The following is a 17947-nucleotide window of genomic DNA, read 5'->3' as shown; positions in this document are numbered from 1 at the left end:
GTGTAAGAAAAAAATTTACTAAAAAGAATTTTTCTTAACATTAGTAAACCATGTGTTTCTAGAGTATTGTAAACGCATTTTTTAAAAATAAGGAATTGTATTTATTAATTTAAAGAACGCCATTCTTCTTTTTAGTAAATCATTCACTAATTATATTATCAAATTTATTTTACGCATTACAGTAAACATTTATTGAAATATAAGTTTTATTAATTAAAACAAATACGAAAGATTAGAGCTTTTGTGAATAACAATTTGAATAGGAAAAATGAGCTTAGGAGCCGGATGTTGTGTGCCAAATCAAAAATATAATGACCAAAATAAAAGCAAACGTGTCGACTTTTAATCAACAGTCTTCATCAGAACAGAGCTTAGAATCAACAACAACAAACAATTAAATTATACGACTTATTATACTTATCGCAAACTTAACGCATTGAAATAACTAATAATTAGAATCTTACCGAATATGAATCAGGGATATCCACATAGAAAAACGTACAAATCAAATCAAGCTTACACATGATATGTCGAAATCGCTTTAGTCTAAATGATACTCTGAAGGAACGTGAAAAGAGACATCGTTTTCGAAACATGAATCTAGTGAAACAGCACAAAATGCAACATAAAAACAATAGGTAAAAAGTATTAATTAAAACAATTACCTTTAAATTAAACTAATTATATATAAAATCAAGATGTAAAAATAATAAATAAGAACAAAAGTTAAAAAATTTAATTAAATAAAAGCTGTACAAATCAGTGTTGTAAAATTGTAAAAAAAAAAATTAAATAGCTTAGAAAGAAATTGTAAGAAAATTATACTATACATATATTATACCTGTGTATTCCGAAAACTTTATCTTACAATTAGACAATACTTGTACGAATGTCACATCACAGAGCGTTTCGAGACGAATAATAAGAAACAAACGAAAGTGAATTGTCAGAACAGAACGATACGAGTGGAAAGAAGAGGAGTTAGGACGTTAAAGAGGGGAAATATGTTCGAGAATAAGAACAAAAAGATAAGCATCGGGAAGGAGTTTGGCATCACTTTGTTGAGTCCTTTTCGTAGTTTCTAGTACGTAACATTTCAGATATCGATCTTGTTACAAAAGATTGTTTTTTCATTTTTACGTTCTCCAATCAAAATCGTGATTATTCGCGATGTTTCGTGATAACGGAAGGAAAGCTAGATTTTCTAATATTCGCTTTCTGTGACTTTCGTTTTTAACTGACGTTTTGTCTGTCACACAAGAAAACTCACAATCTCTACAATTGATTGTAAACTATGTTGTTGCACGATAGTCGATCATGTAGTCTTTTTCAGTAGTTATAAAGTTAAGTTTACAAGGAATTGTAAAAACTATATTACAGTCATACTTATTAAAAAACGACAAAAATTTCTCAAATGATTGAATTGATCCTTTGTAGAAAAATATTATTAAGCATTACTAGTGCGCAGTAGTATTTTGAAGTACTACGGCACTACTGCACCACTACACTACTGCACTGAACACTATTTCACCTCCCTTACGAAAAAGATGCACTGGCTAGGAGTTGTAATCCATGTGATTATTGCATGCTTGAGTAGTAACTGGTTAAAAAGTTAAAAGTTAAACAAAATATTAAAAAATTAATTACTTTTAACTTAATTAAGTTAATTTTAAATGCGTTAATTTTTAACTTTAACTATTTATTTTTAAACATTAACTTATTAACTTTTTTCTAAGTTAATTTTTTTTATCTGTTTTATAAATGACAGTATAATATATCACGACTATCCTCAGCACTTGTAAAATAAATGTTTAGTGCAGGTAGTTTGCTATGTGATAACTTACGAGGAAAGTAAACCGATTGTCATTTTGAAATAAAGCTCTTATTAATATTTTTTAATACTTTAAGAATGATAAATTTTAATAGGATTATATTTTATCGGTTTATTATATGTAAGGTTATACAGGGTGTCAGGTAACGATCGCCCGTGGTTTCGTGGATTGATAGATCAAGTAAAACTGAGCAGAAAAGTCCTTTACCATTTTTTAATATTTGCCATAGTTAACGAAATAAAAATTAATAAATTCTGCAAATAAGCGCGTTTCACCGCGCGCAAGGACCGCCCGCCGGTCGCCGAGACGTAGGCAGCCATGGCTGTAGGCGCGGCGCTGTGCGGTGAGGAAGGAAAAGCAGTAGCTGTTTTCCTTCCTCACCGCACAGCGCCGCGCCACAGCCGCTGCCTACGTCTCGGCGACCGGCGGCGTCCTTCGCGCGGTGATACGCCTTATTCGCAGACTTTATTAATTTTTATTTCGTTAACTATGGCAAATATTAAAAAATGGTAAAGGACTTTTCTGCTCAGTTTTACTTGATCTAGCAATCCACGAAACCACGGGCGATCGTTACCTGACACCCTGATATATGTATATATATATATATATATATATATATATATATACATATATAACATAAATTATTACTAACTTCAAATTTGATTTGCTTATATCAAAGTATAACAAAAGATAAAACACTTGCAAAGAGTCAAAGAAGATAAAACATATTTTAGCGTACAAATTTGTAAGAAAATATTTCTCAAATGAGAACAGTAAGTTTCATTTAATTTAATCCAAAAGCTTGTCCTGTGTGACAAATTTGTCACTTGATTGTTCACTTGTATCGTAGGCATCAAATATGATCAAAGATATAAAAGAAGCAATCGAAGATCTGATTAAAAAGTCTTATTGAATACATTAGAAAGCTAAGAACTTGGCTTTAGCAAAAGTAAAGAATTTCAAAAGATTTATCGGATATCCGAAATGGTACAAAAATATCACGATTATCCAAAAATACTTTAAAGAAGTAAGTTTTTTAAAAATTGTATTAATACTTACTGTTATTGTATAACTATCACCTTATGTAAAGTTATATCATTGAAGTTTATTATTAGTACATTGTACTATGAGAATATTATTCGATATGACAGATACGTCAAAGTGAAAGGTCTACGGAAGTTATCGGATAATAATAATGAAATCTAATTGTTGGACGAATAGTGAGATAATTTATTATTTAATATATTTCAAGTTAAAGAAATTTTATATACACAATGAATTTTATGTTACAGAAATTCATTTGAATTACTGAATACCATTACTGTGAACGCATTATGTATGCTCTGGTTAAATGTCTTAGGTACGTAATATATTTTCTTATTCAGTGAAATATTAATTACATATTATTCATACATCATAGTAAATTGGGAAACTACATTAATGAAAGTTTTACATATTTGCAATTAACTTTTGTCAACAGCTGTCACGGCAGCTATTTCAAGTGTTCGAAAACTTCCTCAAAAACCATTGAAATCATTGGCAGCAGAAGCTGTTCAACTACTGGAACCACCCGAAATTCCTGCTAATACACCACACAATTATAATAGTGATGATGCGGGATCATCAACCGAAACCTCGCTTAGTTTATATGAATCTGACAACGAGCAAGATTTTTGTTATTAAAATACAAATAATGACTATAAAATTATTTTATTTGTTTAAATCTACTCCAAAATCCCTTTTGTGACATCCCTTTTACATTTTCGTCCACCATTTTGTATCCGCCATTTAAAATTTTTTCATTTTGACTTTAGATTCATAATCAGCGTCCTTGAAAAACCCAGTATACTCAATTTCGCTTCATTTATACGATTTTTTAATATTTTCGTCCGCCATTTTTGATCCACCATTTTGAATTTTCAAATTTTGACTTCAGAGTTTTAATCAGCGACATCGAAAACTCTAATATACACAATTTCGATAATTTTTTATAATTCTTTTATATTTTGGCCACGTTTTTGCAATTCGGCCCCACTGTGCGACGGGGTGGGTGCTGTAGGCCCACTTCCTTGCACCTTCACGTGTGTGTGCTTGCGTGCGTGCGTACATCTGCGTATAAATATAACATATTTATCCATTTATATACTTTATTTCGTAAATCCATGCGCAACAGTACTAATAACTTGTAAGATCAACCTCGTTCAGCGTGGAACGTCGAAAGTCTATTTCATATGTATATTGAATATGTCTGAAATAATAAATACACTTACTGTAGGAAATATTCCTTGTGTTTAGTAATAGTCGGATTCTTAATAAGCAAACATGCGACTTCACGAGTTTCTGCGTTTAACCGATAATAACGTTAATTTAATTTCTTATTTGTGAGAAAAATGTTATTAGGCAAAACATTGAGTGCCCACGATGTAAGCATCTCCTTAATTTTGTGCATGGAGACAACAAATTATTGTTTCACTGTACAGAAGATTGTTATAAAATTGTTCGTGAACGAAAAAGACAAAGAAGCACATGCAATTTCAAATTAAGCCCATTGAATGGAATTCTTTTTTCGTTTTTGTTTAGACTTAGACAAAGTGTGTTGTTTTATAGTATACTTTTTAATGTTATGTTCACCCTTGCAACTGTTTTTACAATTTAAGTTAAACATGAATTGAAATATAAATAGTACAATTCCTCGCTATGGAATTTCTCAAAATCACTATAAATTTTATCTCGACGAATTTTTATTTAAAAGAATTTATCCTTTTCATGAAAGCATTTTTACAAATTATGGAAGATATGTATCCACAATTAGTAATAATATTGATGAATAAATATGTATATAACAATAAAATTGGTAGAAATTTTGTTTTATTTATGAAACTTTTGTGATTATAATATTTTAACGAAGGGCGAGCGACGGCTAAAACTTGTTGGAGGTTACTGAGGGCAATGACATTGACAACATACGTCAAGGTCAAGGTCATTGAAACTGCCACCCCTCACCGGTATGTTTACCGCATTTTTTCCTATACATTTAATAATTTTATGTTAATGTAAATTTTAATAAAACATATTCCGAACAAAACTAATTTTCTATGGGTCAATTAATTTTGGAATTATCATAGGATTTGTTATAATCTATGAAAGTAATCATGGTTTCAATAATGATGATATGTTAATAACACATTGTTTTTAAGTTCTACATTTTCTTTTAAATTTACACTGTAATATTTTTTATTATAGTATAATGATTTATTATTTTAACGAATTAATGAATATTCGAGAATATTTGATGAGAAAGAGACATAGAAAAACAATTTTTAAGGTACATGTACGATAAAGATGCCTTCCTGGGATTGTTCTCATCAATAGTCGACACGTGAGACAATAAAGAAGATTGTGTGATTTGTGGAAAAGTTTAATAATTATTCTATTGATGAAGAAATAAATTAAAAAATAAAGGTACATTAAGCTAATATCGCAAACTCGCTAAATATTAAAATTTTTAGTTTACTAAAGATTTGTTACGGTTCAAAGACAATGGGTGACAACATCGCGGATTCAATGGGATTATAGACGATATTTAGGGCTTATCAAAAGAAAAAGAAGGAGAGCGATACACCGGATGCCACGTTACCAAGCACGGAAAATTTTACCGATAATCAATAGTTCTTTGTATCCTTTGGCAATGTGAGTATCACAGACATTAATAGAGAACTATACAATACAAAACTATAAAGATAATAATAAAATATATTATTTCTTATACGGTTTAATTATATTAAAATAATGACATTTACAGTTATGGTGCGGAACAATCAATCCTGAAGGATTAATAAACGTTGCCAAAGATGATGAGCATAGCATCGAACGACTGAGAGTTATAGACTCTGTATCAAATTCGGATGACTTTGCTATAACTTACAATTCCCCAGTTGGCAGTCCAATGAATCCCAAAAAGAAGTGCAATATCTGAAAATAATTTAAAAAGTCTTGCAAGTCATATTTCACACATTTATCTTGCAGAAATTAAATATTCTGTATTAATGAATAAAATCACGCATATTGATTGACTAAATGTTTCTTTTTGCATTCCTTTAACTTCTAAATATTGTACGAACTTAACCGAATTTGAGCATGATTGTTCGATATATTGAAGATAAACATAAGTTAAAAATATATGTAACATTTTAAATCATGATCAAAAATTTGAAACTTTCATAGATTGTTTTGTTAGTATTTGCTTATCTTCGTAAAATTTGTGTGCAGTCCTCTTATTAGCTCAAAATTTATTTAATTTCATGTTTACTTCTAATTCTTATGTAAAATAATATTTTATAATATTTATATATTTGTTGAGTAAAAAGCGTTATGAATTAAATTTTTTTTATATACACTAATAAAGATCTAATAAATAATACAAAAGTTCATTTGGATTCACTTATTTCATTATTTGTTTAAAAGTTATTTACTTAAACCTGCAGTAAATTTAATCATTTACGTTACATAAAGTATTATCAACCAAATTATTTACTATTTTGTTCTTTGCAACTTGTTTTAGAATCAAATTTATATATTTACGACCAAAACTTTTGTCGTTTGTTAGGAAACAGGATACAAAGCTAAGAAACTTCTACAGTTTCTTAATTTTGATAACTTTTAGCTAATATTATACAGCAAGTACATTTTAAACTGCAATATATTAAGACTATCAATCAAAATCCGACAAATTTGTGTTAGGGTAATAAATTAAAAAACGTTTTAAATTAAGAAAAGCTTAATTTAAAAACATTTACATTACAATTATTCATTTAATATGTGTAAACAAAATAAAATAAATATTTACAAACATCATATCAAATTTCAAAAAGCAACTTTACTATTTTCACTGTGTGCACTTATGTAAGTATATAAATGTTCTTTGTTCGCTTTATAATACATCTATTATGCAATAATAAACGAGAAAGGAATTCTGAATAACTTTATTACTGCAATGCGCAATACAATTCAGTAAATAACTTATCCTCACTTATATGGCATTATATAAATAGATATAATAATCATGAAAAGACGGATGTTCTGGAAGCGATAATTTGTGGTAATTCCAATAATTAAATTGTATAATAAATACACGTGTTCCGCTGGCTTTGATAAGAATTCTAAATTTATGCAAAAAATAGTTAAGTAACAAATAACTGAAACTACACAATTACTGAAAGATATAGAATAATAAATAACTTTTTTTAGAAAAGTGAAAAACGTATTACGTTTGGGATAAATTTTACATCACACATAAAATCATTCATACATAAATATAATGTAACTGCTAACCATTTATTTAATATTTTAGAGATTCAATCAGTAAGTCTATTTTATCATTATTCTTTATTAATCATTCCCATATAAAGAATAAAATCCAGAAGGAAGAGATACTATTCTTAGAAATCTACGTTTTGCATTATTTTGCACGATAATAAAACTTAAAAAAAAAGAAATTGTGAAAATGAATATTGTTTAAGTTTTAAATGCAAGATTGATTATGGCAATATTCATAGATATATCGGAAGGACGGAAGATGTATCTCCGTCCTTCGGATTTATCAGTTCGATATGCTTGCGTAATAAGACCCTTCCGCTCAAGTAGTGATATATAAAGGAGTAATAATCTCTGCAACAAATAATTTCACAAATCACAGTGGAGAATACAAAAATACATACGTACCACATAGCGCAATTTGAAATTTATATCAGCCTCAGATTGCTTTCCGAGAATGAGACGGTTCATACTTTTGTAAGTAAATATTAATTATTTTTTAATCTTGTTGCCAACAATTATAAGTGAATTCAACGATTCATAATTCTATTTTAAACAAAAATTAATTGGTTTTTATTGATTTAAATGGCGTTAAAATTAAAAAAAAAACGATTGAATATCACTTGATCTTTTTTATATTGTTTCAAATTCTAAAGTTATTCGAAAAATGACATAAATTAAGAGTTATCATTTCTTTCATCATCTAATTTATTATTTTATTATTTTTATATATTATACTATATATCATTTCTAATATATAAATACATTGTACTGATTTTATTTCCAATTGTACGTTGAAGCGCCTTCATTGACGTACTTTTAATGAAGAATGCAACGCCGTTCAAAAATCAAGGATATCCTTCACATCTGGCTTGGTTATTTGACTCAAACAATAAATTAACTAAAAACAATGAGAGTGAACATAAGGAAGAAAACAAGCCTACTGTATGCCAAACTCAAGAGTGCAAAAAATTTGGTACTTGATAGTGAAAATTATACCTAGAATTATTATTATTACTAGTTACAGCTAGTGTGAAAATTCAAATCATTATTTATTTCTACTTTTCTTCTTGTTCCTCTCATTACTTTTCAGCACGGATGTTATCGGAGGGCATGGACAAATCTGTGGATCCGTGCGACGACTTCTATGAATACGCGTGTGGAAAATGGCCGGAGCATAATCCCATTCCGGAAGGAATGGATTCATGGAATATGATCCGCAGAGCGCAAGTAAATGTTGCGAAACAAATAAAAGGTTAATATTAAATCACTTACACGTCTTACACTATAGCTTGAAATGTGTATGTAATAAAATTCTAAAATATTAAACAATACTTCGCAGAAATCTTCGACGAGGGTCCAAAGGATGACGATATTTATGCGATAAAACTCGCGAAAAAGTGGTATGCAGCTTGCATGGATACAGGTAAGCACTGATAATTTGATAATCAAAACAATCGAAGAGTCGTGCTTAACTTGAATAATACTTTTATTTATATTTGTGGTCCGTAGTATGTTTGTTGAATCACAAAATGCTTCCAGATACAGCGGAGAGGCAAGGTCTCCAGCCTATTATTCATACTATATCCCGAATAGGTGGATGGCCAATGATAATGGAACCGGAGGAATGGAACGAGGAGGAGTACAGCTGGCAAAAAGTGGATGATCAATATATGCGTTTAACAGGTAGCAATGCTTTCCACGAGGTAGACGTATGGAACTTTGCTCCGGAAACACCTCAGGAAACGCCTCAAAAAATGATGTTTGTACGTATCACGTGTGTTACGTAAGTTCCTAATGCAAATTATGATTACATTAATATTATATCACCAGTTGACAAAGGAAGATAAAAGTTCGATATTAATATGTAGAGTTTTATGATTAAATTCTACAATATATGTTAATATAAACTTTTCTAAAATCCGCGAGACACCTGGATTTGCCCTTGTAAATAAAAAAAATGTATTTACGGTGCACACATAAGTGGCATTTCTAATTACGTTATGTAATTCATAATATTACAGTGTGTTTTGTTCTCATTTTGCTTTTTCTATTTTGTATAGGTATTTAAAAGGTACAATTTCATTTTTCAACAACATTTTAAAATAAAGCTTTTGTTGCTAGATATACGTTCCAGAGTTACTTCTGGAATCATACAAAGTCTGGATTAATTGGAACAATAGTAAAGAAGAATATGATGAAAGCGACGAGCAGGAAGATAGTCAAGAACCTGGAAGCGAAGACAAAAGTGATAATGATAATAACGATGTCGATGACAATAGTAATCATGATAAAGATAATAATGACAATAAAAATGACGATGATGGCGATACAAACGAACAAGATGATGATAAAAACACGTACAAGAAAATTAGTATGAAAAAGATCGGTGAGTTGGTGAAAAAAACAAATGTGAAGCATAATAGAAAAATGAAGAGTGCCATCCATTCCAAAAAACATGAGAATCATAAGACAAAGAAAGAGAAGATAGAAAGACGAGTAATACCAAAAAATGTTAGCGAAAAATTACGCTTGCCAAAGAACGAAAAGAATCATATGAGGCAAGCACGTAGAAAGAGACTGCAGAAAACTTTAGAGGCGACAACACCACAAATTAGCACAGAAAATACGGCTGACGAAGGTAACTTTAGGAAGCGCTATACTGATTTCATCTCAAAAGTAGCATGCGCCATAGCGAAAGCAAGAGACGTCGACGTTACGGAGAAACATATGAATAAAGATATTCAAGATATGATCGATTTTCAAATAAAGCTTTTTCATGTATGTGTTGCACTGTTTCATCAAACAACGAAAAAGAAGAATAATAATATACTTAATGATAATGTATTTTAGATTCTGGGCGACGGAAACTATGAAACAATGAAGCTCACTGATCTCCAGGAATGGTATGATAAAAAAAATCCGAAAACTGCTAATAGTAAAGTAAGTTGTTATTTTAATCGATTAACATCATGTGTAATTATCTCTGATTAAATATACTTGATTAAAATCGCAGATTAACTGGCTATACAAAATTGGGGAAGTATTTGATGAGGCCCATGTAGACGTAGATGTCAATTCAAATGTAACTATTAATTCAAATTACGTCTCAAGTCTTGTCACTTTGCTAGACGAGACATCGAGTAGAACAATCGGTAAATTCTGAAAAACAGTGCGGTTATTATAATGAATATCGTCAGTAAATACACTTACGTGGAGTATATATTTCAGTGAACTATATACATTGGAACTTTTTGAGCAACATAATAAGAACTACTACAAGGGAAATGAAAAAATTATACTATGAATGGAAAGAGAAACAAAAAAATGATAATACACGAATTTTTGGAGTGCCAGCGAGGTGTGCTACAAGCTCTTATATGTATAAAAGAGGAGTTTTATAACTAGATGAAAATATAACTTCTTATATTAAGATATAGTTTTCCTACAACGCAGTTTTAATATACAATTCAAAATCAAAGTTTTAAATTTTATATGTGTGTATTTATATTAAACTCATAATAAACTATTACAGATTGATTGAATGCATACATGAAAAAGAGATGAGAGATATTGCAGCATACGAATACGTGAAAAATCATTTTTCTGATGAAATCACGACAATAGTAAGCACATTGTACTGTTTAAAAGTTTTATTCTGCCAGTTTCTATATATCATAGCTCTCCGTTTAAGAATATGTAATTAAATCACTTATTTCTATTGCAGGCATCAGACATGTTAGATGATATACAAAAGGAAGTCGAATATGAAATTAAAGGGACGGATTGGTTGAATGACGATACTAAAGATATTATTTTAGCGAAGTTAATAAATATGAAGAAATTTATTGGATATCCAGATTGGTATAAAAATAACACTATTGTTAAAAAACACTTTCAAGGAGTAAGTTTGTTCAAATTTATTAAATGCTACTACATAATAACTATTTGATTTAGTTGCTCTATTTCATTATAGCTTATGGTCATTAATTCGTATTATGAAAATACACTCAGTTTAAATAGATACAGCAAGTGGAAATCATTGCGACACTTGGTGCCAGATGAAAATGATCTATTGTAAGAAATGCATATATTTATTCCAGTATAATTACAGTTTTATTTCTTAATTTACAAAAATTAACTTATATAAATTCCGTGTTACAGAATAAGTCCTATTAAAGTAAATGCTGTTTTTGACTACATCTTAGATGCTCTAAGTACGTCATATACCTTTTTTTAATGATTTATATAAATTTGCAATAATTTACATTAATTAGTGAATTATATAAATTTGTAATAATTTATTTAAGCTTATACAAGTTTCTAATAATTCATATCATTATCGATATTAAGCTCTCCTTCGATTATAGGTCTCTCGGCAGCGGATTTCCAGAGCCCATTGTTCGCTTACGACAGACCACAGTAAATAAACCATTTTAATTTAAAAAATCAAGGCGATAACGGAACACAGCGATAGATTCATATAAACTATAAATTATACCATTTTCACAATTTTATAATTTTTAATAAATTCTTAACAAATTCGTTTCTAACTATTCTTTGTTCCAGAGTTATTAATTATGGCATTATTGGAGTAATAATGGCTCATGAAGTTAATCATGGATTCGATAACTTTGGTAACGTTATCAAATAATATTTTATATTAAATCATTTGCTTTTCTAAATTATAGTATATACATGTATATGAAACTATTGCGATAATATAACAACAGCTATCACTTTAAGGGAAACTGGGGTTAAAACTAACATTGAGTTGTAACATCCATATAAAGAATATTATGAACGAGATATAAAAGCATAAAGAAAAATAGTAATCTTTTATGGTGATCGTAACAAAACTTCTATCTTTTCTTACGTTGTTATCATATTCATAATTTTTTTATATAAATGTTATAACTTATTCCCCCCCTTCTCTGTTACTTTTAATCCCAGTTCCCTTACCTTAAAAAGTATATCTCCACAAATGATCTTTTCAAATATTTAAGAAGTATGGCAAAAAAAAACAGAGGACAATTTTTTTAGGGTACGTTTATAATAAGAACGGAAAATTGATAAACTTATCATCTGCAGTAACTGAAGCACACGATAAAAGAACAGAATGTTTTGTAGAACAATTTAATAATTATTCCATTTCAAAGAAGTCAAATTACAAAATAAAGGTTCGTTATTTATTCTGCATTTGATTATTATAATTCACATTATGTTTCTTGTTGTGTATTTTGAAAATATTTGATCGAATGAATTATTGAGAAAAATTGCAGAACTATGGAAATATGACGATAAGGGATAATATTGCTGACACAATGGGATTAGAGACTGCGTTTAGAGCATATGAAAGGAGAGAAAGAGAATGCGGAAAAACGGGCACTGTATTGCCGGGCCATGAAGATATCACTAATGATCAACTTTTCTTCTTATCCTTTGCTAATGTAAGTATACAGAGAAATAGTGAATTCATAGATGTAAAAATTTGTTGTACGGCTAACGTACAAAATCGGGCATAAGCCCGATGGACGCCGTGGAGGGAGTGAGAACCTAAGAAATCGTTGACCAACGAAAGGAGTCCGAACGTTTGAATGTAAGCGTATATTTATAAACGTTTGATAAGACTCACGAGCGGCAGCTCGTATTACAGCTGTGGTACCTCGAGTGGTACTATTGTGTATGTGCTAACGATGTGACTATGTTGGGATATATATGGCTCTTCGTAGGTATGACTGCTGCTCGTGGCTAATTTCTTGACGGAGATGTGTTTTGTATCAAGGCTTGGAATGACTGGTCACCGCTTGAGCGTCAAGCGGTGTTTTTATATTGATCGCAATTGTGAAAAGCTACTGCCAATCGCAAGTGCGATGTTCGATATTTCCGCGCGGTTAGCATGTGTCAGTGTTGTCGCAACTAATTCGGGGAACTACCGTTGGGTTTTAATGTTTCCGGGTTTGCCCGCGTTGCGAGCAAGCGCTTTAGACATAAGTTTAATTTCTTTCCGGTGCATGCTAACCCGAGATCGATTGCCATGTGCCGGGTTGTTATAATGCTGAATTATAACAAATTAAATTATGAAAATAACAATAGTAATCAAAATAAATTGAAAGAACAATAGTAATTGAAGTAAACGTTTATATACTGTAATGCATTAAATTGCAATAATGTTTGCAGGTGTTCTGTGACGATATAACAAATAGAACCCTAGAAAAGGCCAAATCAGATGAGCATAGCATTGGAAGACTGAGAGTGATAGGGTCTGTTTCCAATTCACGGGACTTTGCCAAAGCTTACAATTGTCCGGTCGGCAGTGCGATGAATCCCGAAAAGAAATGTCATGTCTGGAAGTGACTTTCTTATATACATATTACAGAATGAGTTTGCCAATGCTTAACAAAAATGAGAAACAATTAACAAAAATTACCTTATTACATATATCGATAAATAAAGTGAAGCATATGATATAAATCAATTGTTTTATTTTTACTTCATTATAATAGTTTGTGATCTATATCATATTTTTGTTCGTTATAAAGATAACAATTAAAAACATTTTTGCACATCAATTATACATGAAAGACATAATGTGTGTAGTTATGACGCAAAGCGATGCCACGAAAAATCAAAATATCAGGTAATTTTTTTTAAATATAAAGGACGATAAATAAAATAATCTAATTTTGTCTTAAATGATGGAACCATCATTATGCATGTTTTTTATTTATATTTTTTGGTATACTGAATTATTTATAAATGTTAATTTCAAGTTGGCCTGTTAGGAAATTAGAATATTTACGTTATGTTACTGTTAATTAATGTTTTCCTAAATATTCAAACGCGTATTACTTTCTGGGTTAATAAAAATTTGAGAGAAAAAGAAAAAGGTCAATGTGAAAATTAATTATTTCTTGAGTTTTAGACATCGCATTGATATACATGTTATTATAAGCGCCATTTCATTGACATAATTCAGAAAGTCAAAGATGCGTTTCCGGTCTTAGGCTCTATCAATTCAATATTGTGATGTAGCAGGATCTTTCTGCTTACATACACATGACACATAAAAAAATAAATTGTGCAGTAATTCCATATTGTAACGAAAAACATAAAATATACACTTACCTCATAGTGCAACTGAATCTTACATCGGCCTCAGACAACGTTGCAATAATGAGATAGATCATTTTTCTGTAAGTAACTTATATAATGAGAAAAAAGTTTTTTTATTTTAGTAAATGTATTTACTAAATCTAAATTTACTTATTTAAAGAAAACAATTTTTTAATTATAAAACTTTTTTCTTAATTATAGTAAAATGTTTTATTGAAATAAAAAAATAATTTTTTGTTAAAAAATTTATTTAAATCTAGGTCAGATTTTGTAAATTACATTAAAATATTTGTTGAAATCTAGTAAATAAATGTTTATAATATTAAATCCAAACTTTTAATTTTAATATAACGTTTTAGTACATATTTGTTTAAATTTAGTTTTTCAAACTTATAAAATTAATAAATAGTTTATTAAAAAAAAATAAATAATTGTTAAAAGTAATTTGTTACTTTTGAGAGAACGTAAACTTGAATAAATGTAATATATCCGATAAAAAACACAAGTTTTTCTTTTTAGGAAATATATATTTTTTACTTTTAAAAAGCAATTTTTAAATCTAAAAATTCTATTTTCTTGTATTAAAGTATTTTTTTGTATTTTTTTTATAAGTTTTAAGGGGGAAATTTGGTTTTTCGGGTCAAAAAAATCGATTTTTAATTTTTTACTGAATATTTTAGTTTAACACCTCAAGAATATCTCCAGAAAATTTCATTTCAAAATTCGTAAAACTTCCGGAGTTATGAGTCAGTCTTAATTGACCTGAGCACCGGTCTTGATGAATTTGATCATAAACCGCCACTACATGAAGATGTTTAGCAAATCATAAGAGCAAGATTAATACCGGCTTGAAAAATCAGTGCGACGAAGCCTTGAGACTACAAAAAAGCTTGGACAAAGCGTAGAAGCAAACTAATGACTCAAAATCAATTCTACGAAAAGGAGGAAGAACTACTATATGGCCTTGAAAAAGCGGAATAACAAAACAATTATGTAAGTACTTGAAATACTTATATAAACTTAAAACTTCAAACGCTGTTTTGTCGAAAAAGCATTTTTGCGGATAGTGTGCGTGATATTTTTCTAACCATTAAACCGATTACTTTCAAACTTGGCCTGCATATTCAGTAAACATTACTTTATTGTTTAATAAACCAGAATATTGATAAATTACATATTTTTGTTTACATAATAAAAATGGATGAATTTTGACAGTAAAAACTATAGTTTTGATTTGAAAATTAATAACTTCCGCAATAATCTTTTTTGTTGTAATTCTGGGTAATCAACTGAATCTACATGTGTATAAAGTAAAACGCCGTTTCAATTTCCTGTTTCAGATTACCTGGAAGATCAATATCGTGCACACCAAAGATGAAGATTATTGCGCAGGGTGATATTTATATATAACTTTTTTATTTATAAATAAAAATTAACAAAATAAATTGTACGTTCTTAAAACATGGATAAAAACATGGTGCAAATTTCAAATTAACTAAATTGTTACTTTTTGAAAAAAAAATCCTAAATTTTACTATGTTTTTGGCCAAAAAAACCGAATTTCCTCCTTAAGGACAGTGTTTAGCAAAGAAAATAACTCAATAAGAGTTTAGTGATTAATATCTCGGATTGTGAAGCTGTTATTAAAATAATATAAGAAAAAATATGTAAATAAATACTTTTAAAATCAATTTTTAATTTATTTAATAATGTTATACTATTTTGTAACGCTGGTACTTTCTCGGTTACGGGATTTTAGGTTCAGGACAGGATGCTCGGATGTGCTCGCCGGGTGTCCGGGTTCGTATTCAATGATAACGCCGTGGTTTGGTAGTGAAAACGAAAGAGGTTAAATATATTTGGCTATGCTTTAGTACAAAATGAAATGATACAGATCCGATATGGTTATCGGGTAATACTGAACTACTCGAATAGTATTGCGGTACTTAATTGCGCGGTCGTCGGCCCGCGTGACATCAAGAGATCGGTCACAATATATTCGCGGTACACTTAATACCTAAAACACTTAGGAGTACGTATCGTAGGAACTCCGCGATTGGTAGTACGGCACGGGAGTGCTTAATTGCGCGGTCGTCGGCCCGCGTGAAACTAATGAGAACGGTCACGATGTATTCGCGGCGTACTTACTATTTAAACGGAGCGGATTCCAGAAACTCCGGAACGAACGGACAGGACTTGTGCGCCAAGCGCTCGGAAGTAATGATCGGAGGGCCGCGAAGCGGCTAATGTACAGTTAAACGGGCCGCTATTGGCCCGCGCGGCGGACAGTCGCGATACGCGAGTGCGGTCGACGGTAGAGACCTAAGCGGTCTCTCCCTGCGGGGTGTTGTCACCCCGTAGGGAACAGGTTTGCGGAATGAGCCTTAGAACGGTGTCGGGCATCCCCGACGGTGGTGCGGGTCTCGAGAATCCCCGAGAACGGAATTGCGGGACGGACGGTTCCTGTTGGCCGAGAATACCCAGCCGCGGAAACGACGAGTATTCCCGTCGCGGAGGATGGGATTGGCCGAGTATTCCCAGCCGTTAGGACCGACGAGTATTCCCGTCGCGAGAGAGTTAGAACGAGAATGCCCGTTCCGGGGAAGTGCTTGAGAATGCCCAAGCTAAGGAGCGTCGAGAATACCCGGCGCAGGAGCGGAGTAGGTTTGAGATCGGTGGCTCGGAGTGATCTGATCTCGGCTGCTCGCTGCCGGCTTATATAGCAGTCCGCGCGGTCGTATGTACTAGTCAGCGCGCGTGGTGGGGCCGGCCGGAGTAGGGACGCTTGCCGAGCGCGGCGCGCGGCACGCATGGTAGCGCGTGATCGCGGCATGCTTAGCTGAACGCGCGCGCGTGTTTGCTCTCACGCGTTGCGTTTGGCGGCGGAAAGGCGTAACGTTACAATTTTATAAAGATTGCTTAAATCAAATGTAATGAATATTTTATTGAAGATATTAAATTATTTATAGTTTATTTTTCTGTATAAAATATAAATGATTTAAGAAAGAGTCATGTATATTCCTTTAGTAATTTTTTCTGTAAAATTGACTGACACAATCAGTTTCTCTTTACAGTTAATCTTTAATAACTTGTTTATAACAATTAATTGGAAAATTGATTTCCGCAACGTGTTCTTTATCTCAATAATGTTTCTTCATGTTCTGGTACTATTTTCATTTGTTTTTTTCACTATCTTTACTGGCATGGTTATGAGCAGGAACAAGTTAATTATTTATATATACTATTTGTAAGAAAAAAATTTACTAAAAAGAATTTTTCTTAACATTAGTAAACCATGTGTTTCTAGAGTATTGTAAATGCATTTTTTAAAAATAAGGAATTGTATTTACTAATTTAAAGAAAGCCATTCTTCTTTTTAGTAAATCATTCACTAATTATATTATCAAATTTATTTTACGCAATACAGTAAACGTTTATTGAAATATAAGTTTTATTAATTAAAACAAATACGAAAGATTAGAGCTCTTGTGAATAACAATTTGAAATAGGAAAAACGAGCTTAGGAGCCGGATGTTGTGTGCCAAAACAAAAATATAATGACCAAAATAAAAGCAAACGTGTCGACTTTTAATCAACAGTCTTCATCAGTACAGAGCTTAGAATCAACAACAACAAACAATTAAATTATACGATTATCGCAAACTTAACGCATTGAAATATCTAAT

The 17947-nt window shown here is 30.9% G+C and overlaps 1 protein-coding gene across 1 annotated transcript; it reads left to right on the top strand.

Moving 5' to 3' along the window:
• Window positions 1–7507: 7507 nt before the first annotated feature.
• On the top strand, window positions 7508–13619 carry LOC113003154 (membrane metallo-endopeptidase-like 1). The gene is made up of 18 exons (XM_039449027.1): window positions 7508–7622; window positions 7946–8121; window positions 8239–8400; window positions 8488–8571; window positions 8688–8911; window positions 9270–9926; window positions 9999–10088; window positions 10162–10300; window positions 10377–10506; window positions 10681–10771; window positions 10873–11049; window positions 11122–11222; window positions 11310–11362; window positions 11516–11567; window positions 11715–11782; window positions 12189–12325; window positions 12428–12595; window positions 13326–13619. The coding sequence occupies exons 1-18, from the start codon at window positions 7603–7605 to the stop codon at window positions 13500–13502; spliced, it is 2706 nt and encodes a 901-aa protein (XP_039304961.1). The 5' UTR covers window positions 7508–7602; the 3' UTR covers window positions 13503–13619.
• The last annotated feature ends 4328 nt before the right edge of the window (window positions 13620–17947 follow it).

This window comes from Solenopsis invicta, chromosome 5, assembly GCF_016802725.1.
Source record: "Solenopsis invicta isolate M01_SB chromosome 5, UNIL_Sinv_3.0, whole genome shotgun sequence".
In the NCBI taxonomy this organism is placed as follows: domain Eukaryota; kingdom Metazoa; phylum Arthropoda; class Insecta; order Hymenoptera; family Formicidae; genus Solenopsis; species Solenopsis invicta.
The sequence above is the reverse complement of the archived record's forward strand: the minus strand, read 5'-3'. Positions and strand labels throughout refer to the sequence as shown.

Bases quoted from the DNA above. Each gene is read 5' to 3' on its own strand.
- LOC113003154 (XM_039449027.1), top strand. From the start codon at position 7,603: ATGAGACGGTTCATACTTTT. The intron at 8,401-8,487 runs GTTAATATTAAA...AATACTTCGCAG, and splicing joins TGTTGCGAAACAAATAAAAG to AAATCTTCGACGAGGGTCCA. The intron at 8,912-9,269 runs GTACGTATCACG...TTTTGTTGCTAG, and splicing joins CGCCTCAAAAAATGATGTTT to ATATACGTTCCAGAGTTACT.